Source organism: Ostrea edulis, chromosome 5 (genome assembly GCF_947568905.1).
Source record: "Ostrea edulis chromosome 5, xbOstEdul1.1, whole genome shotgun sequence".
In the NCBI taxonomy this organism is placed as follows: domain Eukaryota; kingdom Metazoa; phylum Mollusca; class Bivalvia; order Ostreida; family Ostreidae; genus Ostrea; species Ostrea edulis.
Window position 1 is genome coordinate 27361183 of NC_079168.1, and position 18204 is coordinate 27379386.

The 18204-nt window shown below is 34.7% G+C and overlaps 1 protein-coding gene across 3 annotated transcripts; it reads left to right on the forward strand.

Moving 5' to 3' along the window:
* Positions 1–1772: 1772 nt before the first annotated feature.
* Positions 1773–18204, forward strand: LOC125652127 (uncharacterized). 3 transcript variants are annotated; one of them, XM_048881099.2, is made up of 17 exons: positions 1847–1878; positions 7112–7157; positions 8675–8793; positions 10756–10878; positions 11183–11296; positions 12123–12194; positions 13072–13196; positions 13435–13521; positions 13643–13735; positions 14058–14171; positions 14802–15012; positions 15157–15312; positions 16516–16601; positions 16721–16791; positions 17012–17109; positions 17377–17701; positions 17814–18204. In XM_048881099.2, the coding sequence occupies exons 3-17, from the start codon at positions 8727–8729 to the stop codon at positions 17896–17898; spliced, it is 1827 nt and encodes a 608-aa protein (XP_048737056.1). In that variant the 5' UTR covers positions 1847–1878; positions 7112–7157; positions 8675–8726; the 3' UTR covers positions 17899–18204. The 3 variants fall into 3 exon arrangements, with proteins under 3 accessions (XP_048737055.1, XP_048737056.1, XP_048737059.1); XM_048881098.2 differs by lacking the exon at positions 7112–7157 and having other exon boundaries at positions 1773–1878; XM_048881102.2 differs by lacking the exons at positions 1847–1878; positions 7112–7157 and having other exon boundaries at positions 10760–10878.

The following is an 18204-nucleotide window of genomic DNA, read 5'->3' on the forward strand; positions in this document are numbered from 1 at the left end:
TATCGATTGAAGTCAGTATTTCGCAAATTCTATTGTCGTTATAACGATCTAGATCGTCAATACAACCTATCATTGGATCAAATGCTGTCTGACGTGTTTCATACCATTGTTAAGCCGTTCTTGGTATACTGAGTTTGACTACAGATAAATCCATTTACCTATTCAGGATATAGGGCTCACGGCAGGTGTGACCAGTTGACAGGGGATGCTTACTCCTCCTAGGCAACTGATCCTACCTCTGATGTGTCCAGGGGTCCGTCTTTGCCCAACTATCGATTTTGTATTGCTTGTAGGAGTTATGAGACTCATCACTGTTCGTTATCTTCACCTTTCATTGACCACAGATGCATGTAATGAATGACCATTCACATACCTATGTTTTTACGAAATATGTTTTAATGAATAGGCGTCGATATCACCGATTATTACAATCAGATCGTTCATTCGATATGCAACTATCATCCTTCCACATATTAGAGGGTGTTTTGCATTTCATTTTGCTTTTCATGATAATAAGCAATTGGAAAAATAAAGAAGTAGATTTAATTTGCTTTAGATTCATAAATTCTTCCTGGCATGTGTTAAGGTCCGTGTTTGTCCTACTATTAATTATGTATTCTCTACAGAAAATTCATCACTGTTCGTTTTTTTCACTTTTTCAAATAGGCTACACACCTGATAACCCACATGTTAAACGCGTCAAACAGGAGTTAGTTGTAGTGGATCGAATTCGAGTAATATTCATTTTAAAAAAGAACTTAAAATCATTTTCTTTTATTTTTATGCAAGACTAAAACTTTTACTGCGAACAATAATCTGAAAACAAGAAGAAAGAATACCCAGTGTGTAGGGCTGCAACGGGTACCCGAAATAACCGAAAACCGCGGGTCGTATTGTTCGGGTCGGGTTCGGTTCCATTTTTCCGTATTTCGGTTCGGGTTTGGTTTTTCAAATAGAATCATTATGTCGCCAAAATCCTCAAAGGTGGCGGTATTTTGATCAATTGTTAAATGATGGCATTGTCGACAAAACTGTAAATAATGACAGTACATGTAAGATATGTCGGACGCATTGAAAATACGCCACAGGAGCAACATCGTCAATGACAAAACATTGAAAGCATGGATGGAAACGAGTAGAAGTGACAATGCTGTTTCTAGTACCATGGATGTCGAGTCTAAACCTCAGTCCACGTCCCCGAGTAATTATTGTGACTAAATACATTATAAAGGTTTTTGATTTTAACTGTATATTAGATTCTTAAAATAGTTATATAGACCCGAACCGAAATACCCGAACTCGAAGTAAAAAAAAAAATTAGAACCGACCCGACCCGAAATTTTTTGGAACCGTGACAGCCCTACCAGTGTGTTAAGTAATATGTGAACTAGGATTCTAGTGACAAACTGTCCTTTCCAGTTCAGCATCAATATTTCTAATGTATATGCAAAAAGAATTATTCTTTTAAAGAGGTATGCTACACCGGATTTGATATGGATGAAAAGTGGAGGATATGTACAACAATATTTTGAAATTCAAAACTTCCAAGTTTACTTTGTCTAGTCAAAAAATGTAAAAAGTACTCTGGAAAACAATCTTAACCCTGCTGGAGTCTAACCCGCGATCTAGAGTTCAGCAATCGATATACTAACCTACCAACCTACTCAGCTAGGCGATGATTTTGAAATGAATAGACAAATATTGATGATATTTATATTTTCATCCATGTCTTAAAAGGCACTCAGCCATTATGACGATGTAGAGTACCTCCTAACAATGTTGACAGGAAATTAACAACAGGGAAGTTATACATTAAAATGAAAATAGGGAAATACGATACTGATATACCACAACATGAAGGCTGAGCTTGTATGTCGGGTAAGCCAGATGCATGACATGATTTTACATAATGCTTGCACGATTAATTGTGTTGTTTAGTAATTGAAATCAACTTAATGTTCTGTTACAGTGCGTCCCCTTTTTCGCAACATTTATACTTATTCAAACCATTTCTACTTAGATATCCCAATGCGTTTTCACGACTTACCCATACATTCGAGGGAGGGGTGTCTCGTCTTTCGAGACCATAATCATTATAAAAATACCAAACATTTCAGATTTTCTTGTAAAAAAGGTCATATTTTTTCGCAGAAAGAGTCGCATTCTTTTCAAAATTATTTCACAAATATCAAAATGAGAAAATAAAAAGGATGGGGATTCACAGTAAAAAAAATACTGATTGATGACTTAAAGAAAGTTGACTTTTCATAGAAGTGGAAGTAAAATAAAACAAAAAGGAAAATCAAGGCAAAAAAGTTTGTGTCACAAGGCTTTCAATAGTCTTGTTTCAAGTCAGCATTTCGCAAATCCTATGGTCGTTATAATGATCTAGTTTGTCGATACAACCTACCATTTGGTCATATGATGTCTGACGTGTTTCATGCCGATTGTTATCCCCTTCTTGGCACATTCATTTGACTACAAATTACTTCGTTTACCTGATCAAAATATAGGGTTCACAGTTAGTGTGACCAGTCGACAGGAGATGCTTACTCCTCCCAGGTACATGTACCTGATTCTATCTCTGCTATATCCAGGGATCCATGTTTGCCCATCTCTTCATTTTGTATTACTTATAGGAGTTATGAGATTGATCACTGTTCGTTATCTTGACCTTTCATTAAAAAAAATCAATGATATATGAAAGGTGAAGGTAATGAACAGTGATCAATCTCATAACTCCTTTAAGCAATACAAAATAAAGAATTCGGCAAACACGGACCCCTGAATATACAAAAGGTGGGTGCCTAGGATGGGTATGCATCCCTTTTCGACCGGTCACACCCACCATGAGTCCTATTTCATTCTTTTATTTACCTATCAAAAGATGTTTTAAAAATCGTCAAACCTGTTTTTTCTGGTGACTCATCATATATGTCCTGACACAGTATGGTAACGAACAGTGATTAGTCTCCTAAATCCTACTTTCCCTTATTTTCCATTGCACAAGCTTCTGCAGTTTCATTTCATACAATTGCAACACTTATCAATCTTCTACTCGAGAATATTTATATATTAGATACAAAAAAGTTTAATATATCAGACACACAAAAGCCTTAAAGATTTTAAAAGTATTTTGCTGCATTCATCAAATGCTAGCGTTGTCAACATCAACAAGTGAAGATAACGAACAGTGGTCAATCCCATAAATCCTGCACAGAATAAAAATTTAAGGCAAGGGCAAACAGAGACCCTTGAAAATATCAGAAGTGGGATCAGGTGGGATCAGGTGCCTAGGCGGAGCAAACATTCCCTGTTGACCGATCATCCCCGCCTTTTGACTTTGGGATAGGTGTAAATGTAACACATCAGAGAAAATCGTTATGCATGGAAAATATAATATTGTGAAATTTAAAACTAAACCATTTAACTGATGTAAAAATATCATATCGATTGAAAAGCACTTGGAAAAATGAAACCTCTGCGAAATTTGTACTTTTAAAGTAGACTTATACTTGGCCTACGTAACAATCAAATGTAAATGCGGAACCACGCTTCCGTTTTCCGAAATGTTATATTTTAACGATATCCATTTGATTTTTACATGGCGATACGAGATATGAGTATCCGATATCAATTCCTTCCTGGGTGTTCTAATCTTCCTATCAGTCAAATCTTAAGTTGAGATTTTGTGGTGCGTTTTTAAAAGTGGGAGATAGAGATGATTATAGCTTTAGAAAAAAATCGGTTGGAGAACAAACAATATTTTGGTGGATGAGGGTGTGTCATTTACATTGTACATTTCCGTGAGGCATTCAGTGTACATTAACTATTTATGTATGTAAAAGGTTTACTATGATCCAAATGTTCAACCTATGGAATTGCGGGACATCAGAAAGTGGGGGAGACAGATGGGAAAGGGGGGGGGGGGGGGGGTCGGGCCAATTCAGATTTCCACGAGCATCATGATAATATTTCTTTTGTGATGATCCGGGTTAGAATAGGTTCCAAATTATCATCAACAAATACATGGTACGCTCGTGTAAAAAAGAAAGGTTTACATTTTGCTGCTTCAGTGACCATAGATATCGTAGTTGTGTTCGCTGCTACAATGTTACAGATATTGACGCAAGATTCAAAGATCAGCTGCAAATAATTTGTTTTATTTCACCGACCGTCATGATTGTCTATTTTTTTCCTCATCCTCTCTCCTTTTTCAAAATTATTGGGGCGTCATATATTAGTCCCTTATTGAGATTGCATCTACTTAGACCGGCGTAAGTAGTGTGCGTGTACATGTACATACATGTTGTATATCCAATTTCAAAAATTTTGGTTGAGCATCACATTATTTGTAGAAATGTAAATGATTTCATGACCTGTAGAGATTCATATAAAATTTTGTTTTAGGATATAAGATATATCACACATTACACGTATACATTAATCATTTAAGCAAAATCATCAAAATTCAGTTTGTTACTTTCGTTTTACATTTACATTGTGCAAAGCCTCTCTAGAATATTTTTTTCAGATAAAATGTAAAATTTAATTGTAAACCACATGTATCTTATAATAGATATAGTTTAGGATAGTTCAAATTATTATTCAAGTTTGTAAATATGCTCAAACTTCACATGTCTTACGAAAATATGATAATGTATAATTTTTCAAGATTTTAAGGGGGTGTACTTGTTGTAGAGCTGATAGCTTCTAAAATAATACGTCAGCATATGATTTTCTTACTCAAATCCTTATTCTAAGATAAGAATCTGTAAATCAAAAACATAAAAATTAGGTAAAAGACCAATATTAACGTCAAATGGAATTTCCTACAGTATTTCCTTAAACATGTTTGGGCTCATAAAGTATACATTTTGAAAATATTTATTCCTATTTATTAGAATGAATTATTACATACCATTTAATAAAGGGTATATAGTCTATGTTGCTTATTACAGCCCATTTGTTTGGGAAAATAATAATTAATAAAAAAAAAAACATAAAGAAGGAGGATTGCATTTTCCTTAATGTTGATGGGGTGCATATATACTTTTGAGAAGCAATAACAATGAAAATAGCATGTCAACATATGAAAGGTGAAGATAACGAACAGTGATCAATCATATATGATTTTCAATGTCTATCTATTACTGGAATGTATATTTATCTTGTAAAGGCAATTTTTTAATGATTGAGTCCATTTTAGGCCGAGTATAGATCTACCTTAAAGACCTACCAAGTGGTCATCTTTTAAACAAGTTTATCCAAGGAGTTAATCGAATAGGCAGTGCAAAATACAAATGTATTTAAAATGAAGAGAATATATTACTGGCATCCATTTTTCCGTTTGTGATTTGAAAAAAAAAAGATCAGTCATTATGACGAAACATGATATTCACTCAGCTACGAAATTTGGTCATCATCCTCATTAAGATCATCTCTAACTTCAATGAGTCTCAAATAAATGCCCAAATGAAAAAGTGAAAATAATTAACAGTGATCAAACAGTTTTTCAATATTTCAACTCAAGGAAATTATCATTTTTCGTAACTTACTGTATTTTTGTACCTCATCTTTATTTCTTATTCAATATCTAATGCCTCGTTCACACGGATGCGCATTAAATTTTACTTCGCATCAAATTTGATGCGAAGTAAAATAATGCGCATTAAATTAATTCGAATTAAATAGCGTTTATATAAGCCATTTGAAAATGTATGATCTTTTCATTTAACAAAGCCTTTAAGAATATATAGCATTTTTATGAGTCAATTTTGGTCAAAACATGGGTATTCTATTTTTAGTAACACAGCTCTGTGAAGGTGCGTCATATGAAAAAAATATTATCACCGAATGATTTCCTATAAACAATGTTACAATATATATAAGTATCGGCTCGATCCCTGACGGTCGACTTATCACCCTCTGCCTGATTTTTACATGGAACCATACTTAATTACTAATACGTATTATAAGTCTACTGTGATGTCATATGGTATAAAAATTAACAATGAGCGGCATATGTTTTAAAAAATGTAAAAAAGAAAATCATATTATCACTATTTTAAAACATTGTTGTCGTATTTAAAAACAATTCCTTCCACATGTATTACTCAGTATGTCTATGCAGAGCACAGATTTACGTCTGACGTTATCTAATGACATGCTGTTTGTACATGTTTTTAGTGATTATTATCATTTTGCTTAGTTTTTCGTACAAAACTAACATTAATATATATAGCTGACCATGGGTATGATGCATGTGACCCAAATTGGCCATTACGCATGCGTCTACATTTAATTCGAATTAGCTTCGCTTAGCGTTCACACGGAGCTAATGCGAAGTAAATTTAATTCGCATTAAATCGCGACGTCAATTTTAATTCGAAGTAAATTAATGCGCATTAAAATCTCCGTGTGAACGCGGTTCAGATTTAATTCGCATTAACTTACGTTTAATGCGAATTAAATTCTTCGTGTGAACGAGGCATTAATAGAGGGCGAAGCCCTCTCACGGCCCGAAGGGCCGTGAGAGCGGAGCTCTCCCTATAGGTAACACGTATATACACGTTTAAAAGGGAAATATAGGAAAATAATGAAAAATTAAACCATACCTATGGAACTTGAAAAGTTTGGTACCAATGGCGTCGATTCGAATATTAGCGCGTGGACATGTATTCCTCCATTTTGAATCTCGTCTACCCTAGTTCACGTCGTTCTGAGATGTTACATAAAATTCGTAAAAGCGTGTAAATCTTATTTTCTTAATCATATATAATCACTCCACAATTAATGCCATGTTTTTTGTTGTGGTTCAAACGCTATGTTTGTAAATTTGCTAAATAACGACGCTGAATATGACGTCACAATGTACTGTTTACATCAATTGCGTTATATTTCCCGCGTTCAATATATAGGCGGATCAAATGTCCAAAATTAGGATGCTTTGATACAGCTCCGTCCGCGTGCTAACTTCGGGTTGTTTTTGGTCCTGTTTTGGATATAGATACTAATGCCAAAACTTTTTTGCTTCGCCCTCAAACACGGTCACGCCGTAAAACATATTACGCACGGATATATTTTGACAATTAAAATTTTTAAAAATCAGGGAATAATGCAAGAACACACCGAACTTTTCTATTTCCTGATACCAGGTAGGACAAATAGAAACAAATCTTTCAATCGCTTTTTTCTTCCGCTTTCTCGTATCATTCTAGGCAGCTTTCTGGACATGCTTTCTACACTAACAAGTTATATATTCACTTTGCTCACTAACTAGTTATATATTCACTTTGCTCACTAACTAGTTATATATTCACTTTGCTCACTAACTAGTTATACCGAGCAAAGCTCGGACGGGCCGAAGGCCCGTCCAGGAAGCAAGGCTCTAAAGGTAACACGTATACGTAAAATAAAAAATGAGAAAATCTGTAAATGAATACAGATAATCTCTATATACATTCACTGAAAATTTTGTGATCCATATGGGCGCCGCCATTATGCTTTGTTCATTAGTTGCTTCTACAGTTATTCGTGTTTTAATTTTGAATGCCAAAAATACGAGACTAACGTGCAATTTGTAATTCAAAAACCCAGTTTGTTAAAAATGAATGGTATGATTATCATTGTTACAGTCTTTAGCCAATCAACAGTAATACGACTAAATAGATGAACGAGTTCATGAGTATCTTTAAATAAGAATATACGATATATTTACGTTCACTTTTTACCACTTTGAATTTATTGGTTAATTTTGTTTTGTTTTAACTGAATTTTAAATTGCAAACGGGGTGTATTGTTGTTTATAATTGTTTGATTTGAAACAGAAAAATATCGAGGCTAAATGTGACGCCACTATGCATGATATACGTCGGCTGGCATTATATTCCCCGCTTTAAATGAATAGGCGGAGCTTGTAGAACTGTTATCCTCGTATATCCCCCTTAAAAGGAAAATTTCATAAATAATATATATTTTGAAATGAATTATTGTTTATAATTGCTTGGTTTGAAAGACAAAGAAAAAAGTCGAGGCCACATCTGACGTCACTATGCACGGTTTACGTCGGTTGGTGCTATATTCTCCGCGTTAAAGGAATAGGTGGATCCTGTAATTATCCTCATAGATACCCCCCTTTGATACTGGGCGTTTAGCGCAAGGGGGATTTCATAAATAATACATAGTTTTAAATGAATTGTAATGTACTGAACAGAATTATGACTATCACTTGGGACACACCAATGACCATATCATGCTTCGCTCGGTCCAACGGTCACACCGTATATATTCAATCCCTTATGACGTCAAATGTTTGGGAGGTAGATCTAAATGCTCGCTTATGCATTTCCCCTGATAAAGATTTAAGCTCCAAAGCTTTGCGAGCGACAGATATCTTTTAAAATTACAACATTCTGATTTTTGCAAATTAAAGGAAGTGAATCCGATGAAATCGATCGATTGATTGATTGGTGTTTTCCGCCACACTCATCAACTTTTCAGTTATCTGGTGGCGCCCAGTTTTTATTGGTGGAAGAGAGAACCCAGATACAATGTACCTGGGAAGAGACCACCGACCTTCCGAAAGTAAACTTGGGAAACTTTCTCACTTACCGGCGCGAGCGGTTTGGTTTGTCATTATCTGCTGAGACTGAAATTTTACTTTTGTTTACAGGCATTGCGCCATCGATTTGCACATTGGTATATCCAATGAAGATCTATTCTAAATGGCCTTAGAATTCCATAAAGTACAGGAGCTTTGGCAAGAACAAGCACATATTGAAGCTGAAAATAGTAAGTTACCATCAATGAGACATAGGGAAACTTGAGGTTTTAATTGATTCGACATGACACTTATCGAATGAGTTTTCTTTCCCAACACCTTCGTGGAGGTATGGAAACGCACATCGTGTTGAATAAAAATCAAAACCAACATCGTTATACATTGTGTATATTATTAATGGCACCTTTTATTCATCTTCTGCTTGTGTTTACACTACATCACGTGTCAAGAAATGGTGATTGATCCAGGATTCTGGAATGAGTGTTCAGTGAAACACATGGCAAGCAGTTTTGTTTAAATCCTATTTCGTCCAAATGAAAACCTGTTGGGGTCAAGCTTTGTTGTGCTAACCATTATAAAGTCGTAGGACTTATTCTCCTTATTCAAGTGCCATGGCCCCTTTGATGACATTTTCCTATCGAAAGTTTGTTTTAAATTTTGCTTAAGTGTTTTATGACATTTTCAAAGTTTGTTTTTAAATACATTGTTGCTTAAAGTAGGGGTCTAGTAGCGTGACGTCATGTCCGGATCGAACTCTGGTATTGGTTCACGTACTATTATTATCAAACATATTTTTACATTTACCTGTATGTTTTTTAATTTAGTAAAATGAATACAATAACACTCAATCACTTATATTTGAGTAGACTATGGCTCCAATCTTCTTTCCATTTTTTGTCATCTAATTCACACATAAAACCAGAGGTACATATTTGTTTAATTGATATACAGGGGTATTACATGTTAAAATTATCTGTAAATTAAAAAAAAATTCATGATATGCGATAATGCACTTGTGGAATTAAATAAAACAATTCTGCACTTGTTATATATTTGTTATCTTGTTATATATTTGTTTTCTTCTATTATGTGAAAATCATCTTCAAAATGACTATTTTGGCCAAAAAATGTAAATATAAATTGAGATGCTGTGAAAATATTATGCTGAGAAAGGGCAGATTTTTAAAATGTATTTTAACAAGCATTCATATATGAACATAATATGTGAGTTTGAATGAAAAATCACAAGTCAAATTTTTTAAATATTCATATTAGTGGTGTTGCAGTGCCGTATTTTTGACTGCCGAGGGCCTGTATTGAGTTCAATTTTGTACCACCATTATTAAAAAACATGAAATTGTGTTAAAATTTCACTTTTAATTATTTAGTTAAACATATTTATTTCATATTTGAGGAAAAAAATTGCAGCATCATACCTCAAACAAAATTTTATGGACATATTCTAGGACTTCTTCAATGAATTTTGATATTGCCGTTTGACAAATGGGGGTGCACGTAATAAAAATACCATAATTTACTCATTATACTGACAACCCCCCATTTTTTTGTTTTTATCATACCCTCAAATGAACAATCTAAGTATTTAAACTCAAATTTTTGAGAAATCACAAGTAGGTCCAGGACTAGGGACCTACCTTAAGTGTAAATTTGGATCCAGCGTAGCATGATAGTAATTATATTTTAATATGTAAACAGGTGAGACAAACTTCTAGATCTGCACTGAATTTCAAATTTTAAAAGTTGTATTTCTATATATAAAGTCTTTTTAGTGTTTCATAAAACTAACATCGAAATTGTACGCCCTTGATATCTAAAAATATACGTATACTGTAGATCTTAATTTTCTGTTACCGTATAGCGGATTTTTCCGCGGGTCTAAAATTTGGCGATTTGCTGGCTCAAATGTAAGCTAATAATTTTAGCGGAATAAATTTTGGCGGACAAGGAAGATTTATCTCTCCTGCAAATACTGAAGTCACAATTGGGTGCATATTTGGCGAGTGAACTTTTGGCGGAAACCTATCTAACCGATAATATAAGCCAAATTTATCACCCAGTGGAAAAAAAACCCATACGGTATATATCTATCCTTCCATAAATCAATAAAGTGCACTCTGTATCCAGAAATTTTTTTAAAAGGATTGATTTTGTATTGATCTTTTAATATTGAGATAGTAGACGACGGTATCAACACGGAAGAGGCCCCTGTAATGTCTTTATATTGGACACATCATCAAGTCTTGGGGAAGACGGCTTCACTCAGATGAAAGATGTATTTAAGACTATACTAGACGGTAAGATTTTCTTTAGATGAAGTTACCGTTATAGAGTATATAATTACATTGATTTATTAATAATAAAGTACACCAAATCTCGCCTTGAATGGGACCCTACGGATCTATCAAAAGAAACGATGAAATAGATAAAAGTAATGCATGTTTTTAGACTTTGTAGTATGGAGATTTAAAACCAATGATAGTATGTGTACCCCCATTGTTTCATTGTTGTTAAATCTACATGATACACAATAAGAAATTAGAATATATATACCTGTAATTCGTAAACATGTAAAATATTCCCTAACATAATTTCTTACAGAGTATGCCTGTTACCCAGACATAGACGAGAACGTGTGTGTCATTGTTTGTGGAAAGAACACCAGATTTCAGCATTATTATTCAAATCAATACTCTGATATCAAAAACTGTATAGGTAAGTAAATTCACTATAAATAACCATTAAATTGTAACTGTTATTCATATGTGTATTACGCTGCATATAATAACAAGGAAGTTTATGCAGAGAAATTGTATAGCGCTCCCTATGTTGCTTTGTCACTATAACATTTCGTGAGGTGTTACTTGCATAATAGATTTCCAAAAATATTCATTCGTTGAAAGATGAAGATAACAAACAGTAATCAATCTCATAACTTCTATAAGGAATACAAGATATAGGGAGTTGGGCAAACACGGATCCTTGGACACACTAAAGGTATAAGCTGATTCAGCTCATAATATTATTTACATTTTCTCAGTACACAGTTTCATTATTTTGTAATTCACCTATTAATCTGCAATTGACAAAACGTCTACCACTGGCTCATTGGGTGTCAGATTACTCTCGATAATGTGTGTGTGTTCAGGCGTCCGTGTTTGCCCTACTCTTAATTTTGAATTCTTTAAAGGAGCTGTGAATGTGACCAATGTTCGTTGTCTTCAACTTTTCATTTTCATTGGAAAAACAAAACATCTTTTAATGTATAGTTTAATGAAGAAAAGATAGTGAAAAGTAAATACCCTTTAATGAATCAGGTAGGGGTGATGCTTTTGAGATTACTAAAGCATTACACTGAATTGAAGGGACATCACTGGTATGAAGCCTGTCCTTAATTTCTCTTATCAACATTAAAAGGACACTAATATGTTCATCATTCACAACAATTTACTGCTAAAAAAAATTCTGTACTTACGATATAATTCTCATGGTATTGTGTGATTGAAAGTTCTATGACAATCTATGTTCTATTTTACATAAGATGACGTGGATTTTGGAGGATTATCTCCCTTGGTTGCAGCAATTTTTCTTTCGATTGGAGGATTAAAGGGTGGTAAGCCATTTTTAACTTTGAACAACATTTTGTGGAGCACAGTAGGCAAGTATACGTCACTGATTTATGTTTTACTGCGAAGAGTTGAAGAGCAATCCATGTAAGATCCCTGCAATATTCCAATGAAGCGATTACCCCCCCCCCCTCCCCCCCCCTTCAAATTGCTCAATAATTTTGGATATAGTGATACACAGATAAAATTACAACATATGTGTAGTATATTATTGGATATTCATATGTTAATCATATGTTTAACATACGATTTTATCATCATAGGGTTAACATATGTTTTGAAACACATTTTGACGATACTGCAAATCAACGCCGCGTGCTCATCCTCACGTCTAATTAGTACATCGTTTACACCTCGATCAAAAGATTTTTGTCCATACCAAATAATTTGTTACTCCCCAATCCTACATACCGTTGTATTCATATTTATCAAATCAATAGTTATCGATGATTGGTAACAAGTAAGGACAAAGCATCACGCTTCCTGAACACGGTGCTTCAGTTGACAGAATAGGTATAGAACATTGAATATTAAAACAAAAAGTTTGGATGTCTTGAGCGATCAACAGAAACATGCTGATAGAGCGATATAAATACATTTAGGATATTTACTCTCTCTCTCTCTCTCTCTCTCTCTCTCTCTCTCTCTCTGACTCTCTGACGTAGCCTCTTATGCCTCATTATTAACACAATAACGGTTTTATATAATTCTATCAGCATGTCTGATCTGTTTATTTTGGTAGCCCAGGTCATGCAAATATTCTATTTTCAAGATCATCAAAGACAAACACTTGCGTACAGGTATTACTATTTCATGACAGCATCTAGTTTCATTTTCGTTGATAATTTATTTTTCCCTTTGAAGGCCACAACAGAAGAATGGGCGAATTCCATATTCATCCACGAATAATTCTAATTTCGGATGGACGCCCTACAGATTTTACATGTACTGATGATGGTGAGGATTCGCCTCTTTCTGAAGGAGATGAGGTATTTCAGAATTGTTGGGTGAAAATGTCTGGCAAAACCAATTTGTAATATGGATTTATATACATATTAATTGTTTCCTTTTAGGATAAAGGTTACCTGTATGGATTTCTATACACGTTTACTGTTTCCTTTTAAGATAAAGGTCACCCATATGGATTTTTATACCCGTTTACTTTTTCCCTTTTAGGATAAAGGTCACCTGTATGGATTTCTATACACGTTTATTGTTTCCTTTTAGGAAAAAGGTCACCTGTTGCAAGTGACGAGGAATATCGGTAGACGTCATCCAATATTTTGTATACCCGTAGGAAAGGACCCGGATGTGGTCAGTACAGTGGTCACTCTATATATCATTCTTAACTGTTCACACAGCCTACCTATAGATGTAATTTCACACCCCCATCGTACAATAACCTTCATGAAACTACTGTAATCTCTCGTTTAAGGTACTTTTGGAATTTATCAGCGCTCAGTCAAGAGGAGGAAAGATAGTGTATCCATCCGAGGCTAAACAATTTGCAAAATACTCTAAGAATATGGTAGGAGCATTTCCTTCTTTAAGCAATCCTAGAATTCTTCTGAACTGCAGATATATCTCATTGAGTAAAACTGATAAAATACTGCCCATTTCCATTACAGTCAAACACTCTTATAACGAAGTGGTGGGAACGAACACTTTTGATTCATTAAAAACGTAATTCGCTATATTCAATATACATGTATTTGTAATACGATTTAAAACTAGAGGGAATGAAAATCACTCTCCTGTGTGTTCGCTGTAACTGTGTTTACTGTATATCATTATTTCTTCGAACCTGTACCATTTTAAGATGCCTACGATATCATATTCTCGTTTTAAAGCAAACAGCGGCTATGTTGTCCTTCACGATGAAGAATGATAATAATGACAGAGACATGGTATTAATGTCGTTGGCATGCACATTTCCTGACGAAGATTTCACCGAAATGGATCAGGTAATGTGACACAAAAATCTAGAACTATTCTAACGATATGATGAAAGGTGAAGATAACGAACAGTGATCAATCTCATAACTCCTACAAGCAATACAAAATAAATAGCTGGGCAAACACGGACCCCAGGACACACCAGGGGTGGGATCAGGTGCCTTGGAGAAGTAAGCATCCCCTGTCGACCGGTCACACCCGCCGTGAGCCCTATATCCTGTTCAGGTAAACGGAGTTATCCGCAGTCAAAATCAGTGTGCCAAGAACGGCTTAACAATCGGTATGAAATACGTCAGACAGCATTTGACCCAATGATAGGTTGTATTGACGAACTAGATCGTTATAACGACCATAGAATTTGCGAAATGCTGCCTTCAATCGATACTGTTGAAACCCCTGTACCATCAACTTGTTTGTCAGCAGCTTACCTCGATTTACAAACTGACTATACGCAGAACAAGCTCTTGCACATCGAATCAGTTGAGATATATAAACACCATATGCAGGTGATAATGGAATATTCTACATAAATATGGGAAGTTAACGATAGCATTCCAAGTAACAAACCTTCTATAGAATCACTTCATGATAAAATAATTCTGATTCAGTGAAACCTTTATACTGGGTGTCTTTTGCAGGATGATATTCTTGATATATGTTCAAAGAAAGGATTATATAATTCGTGGGATGAAATAATGGAAGAAGAACTCGATGCATCTGAGCATGTGTTTAAAGAAAGAGATCCACGCATGCCCTCCCTGGGGACAAGAGTTAGAAGAGGGCCTGATTGGGAATGGAATAATCAAGACAGTTATGGACCCGGCACAGTCGTCGGACACTCGAATGACTGTAAATATATAATGCATGAGTGGACGTTACCATTTGCATGCCTTGCATTCCTAGGAATCACGAAAGCTATTGGTTCATGTTGACCATTTCTGCTCTCTGAACCAACATTACCTTGCTATATAATTAATTTGAAATTTTCTACAGGTGGATGGCTAAAGGTGAAATGGGATACTGGTTCGATATATGGATATAGATACGGATCAACAGAAAACGAAAAAGACAAATATGACATCACAGTATGTGACGAACCACGGATACTACAAGATGAAATGATAGCTGTCGGTTGTTTGGTCAAACGAGGTAAATGTTATGAACCATGATGAAAGTTCGCCATCTGTTTGTTTGTTTGCTTTACTTCCGGTTGAGAATTTTTCACTCAGATTGAGACGGCACCAGTTATAGAGGAAATAGCAATGCAGGATATAGACTTGAACTTAAAATATACTGGAATGCCAGACTGAACTTTTTATGATGAAGAATGTTGCTTATGTTGACGGCATCTTCACCTTTGTTAGTAAATTTGAGTTTAAGGAACTGGCGCCATGATTAGGACGGAATATCATCCATAACCCGTGGTGGTTTAAAGATCCTGTGATGGACCACATCAATAATCATAAAGTTCAGTCTATATTCTGGTGTTGAGAAATCCAAGTATTGACTAGCTTTGGTTTGTTCAAATAATGTATACAAAACTCTAAATAGAATAGAGTAAAGTTATGTACGAATATGATGTGGACCTAATTGTCTATTGACGCAAGGTAAAAGCGAAGCAAGTGTGATATTTTGTATTCTTGGTCTTTTATACATGTATGAACGATGTCCATCACTGCGTTGAAGTCTTTAAAGTCCCATCACATTCACTTTACTTCCTTGTGGACTAGTCAAAATCCCCACATTGTATACATTATCATTGCATCCGTATGGAAATGCACAGTACCTAGAGTCCTGATCCCAGGATCATTTCACTATCTACGAAAAGGGGTACTTAAGGTTGGATTGTGCTTGATGGTATTTATTTTTCTAGAATTCTGACCTCATGGACAAGATGGTGTTGTCAGAGGAATTAAAATGTTCGTAAAGAAGTTGGTTACCACCATTATTTATTTGAAATATGTGTCCCGATATTATTTTATTAAGTGAACATTATTAGTTCCACCTACATACATTAAGCCACAGAGGTTACTCTCAATAGCGTAGACAACGTTAGAAGGTTTATAGGTCAAATTCCCAAACGTTTTGGTACAGAAACTGTGTCCGGTCAGATTACTAGTAAATGAAATTCTAGTGAGCCAACGTCACGGGAAATTCCCATGAGGGAAATGTAAGGTAGCTGAGTCGCAGGCAACATATGAGTAGTATTGTTTCGGGGTTTAACCATACAGTTATAATTAGAATTGTAAATTCAAAGTGTAATTTCACCTCAAAATTAGAATATACATTTATTTCGCTATGGAAGCCCTTAACCTAATTGAGGGAATACATCTGAAAAATCATTTTTCTTAGGTCCCAACTGGAAGTGGGGAGATCAAGATGGCGGCGAAGGGACCCTCGGTTCGGTGTACAGATTAAAACGCAATGGAACTGTTTGTGTATGACTTTATATTTGATTAATTTAATTAAATGAGAGTTCGTAATACAAATACACATAAGATTTGCTTCATTATATATTTATTGTTTTATTTCATTAATTTTATTTCTCCGTTTCTAGGTGCGATGGTCAAACGGACAGACCAGTCATTACAGATTTGGATATCAGGGAAAATTCGATCTTCAGATATGGTATATATATATATATATATATATATATATATATATATATATATATATATCTTTTATTCATCGAACAAGTATTTGCAAAACTATTTACCTACCTTGATTAATCTTGGATTATATATCCCGTATCTCAAACACAATGATTCTCTGGAAAAGAAATCCAGAAAGGTTGTTTTCACCTTGTGGACAATTCAAAAGCATGTTGTTTTTACTTGTTTCTCCTTAGCGATCCCTTCTCAGCAGAATCGCGAGAATATCTTCAAGATCAGAAAAGGAAAGCTATTTTGAATCGCTCTCAGCAATTCTCCTGTACTCCGGAAAATGGTATGCAGTACACTGATAGAAAAATGAAAACTTTATTATATCTACATCGTCCTACTGTAACATTTTACAACTATTGAATACGTTTTCCTTTATAGAAAGCTAGTAACACTTATCAACTATTGAATACGTTTTCCTTTATAGAAAGCTAGTAACACTTATCAACTATTGTATACGTTTTCCTTTGTAGAAAGCTAGTAACACTTATCAACTATTGAATACGTTTTCCTGGTAATATTCATTATTTATTGAATACGTTTTCATTTATAGGTTTCTCCGCTTCACGTGCATCTCCTCGGGACCATGATTTAAAGTCTGGAGGGAAACCATGTGATTCTCCATCGGTTAGTCCTCAACGACTGCAAGTATTAAAGGGGTGCTATTTCAAAAATGACAAAAAGTATGATGAACCGTCGTCAGACATAGAATCTGATGGTGCAACAGAGGTTTCATCGTCTAATGCTATAAATCAATGGATGTGGAAAGATTGTGATGGAAAATGGAACCCGTACCCCAGAAAGATAAATGACAGAATTAACCAGTGTTACAGGAGAAACCCAAATTCTACTGTAGTTGTGACAATTAACGAACACTCGTAAGTGCAATATCTTAATGAATCCATATTACTTCAAACAACTACTAATCATTAAATTACTAATTTTTATGTAGTATGTGCACATGACACTATACCATTATTTGTTTTTCAGTTACAGAGTCGTGATGGCCAAAAACATACAGATCAACCTCATAAGCGGAGAGACCACTGAGGTGAAAGCACCTATTGACGCTTAACAAGAAATTTGTTTGTATACTTTTAGTATACATTTAAAACAAGTTGTTGAATATCTAGGTCAATGGTATTTTTTATCCTATAACAGAACTAAGAATAATTTATAAAGACTATACTAAATGCAGTGAATAGCCATAAATCAAAACATGGATATCAATTGTTTTAAAAAAGTGAGGAGAGAGGGAAAGAAACGATGATTTTAAACAGTTACTGTATATAGAAACAAAAATGTTTGTAGTGTGTGACGTGAGCAGTGACGTGTTAGTTTACCACAATGCTACCGACGAAATAAAAATCAATACTTCAAA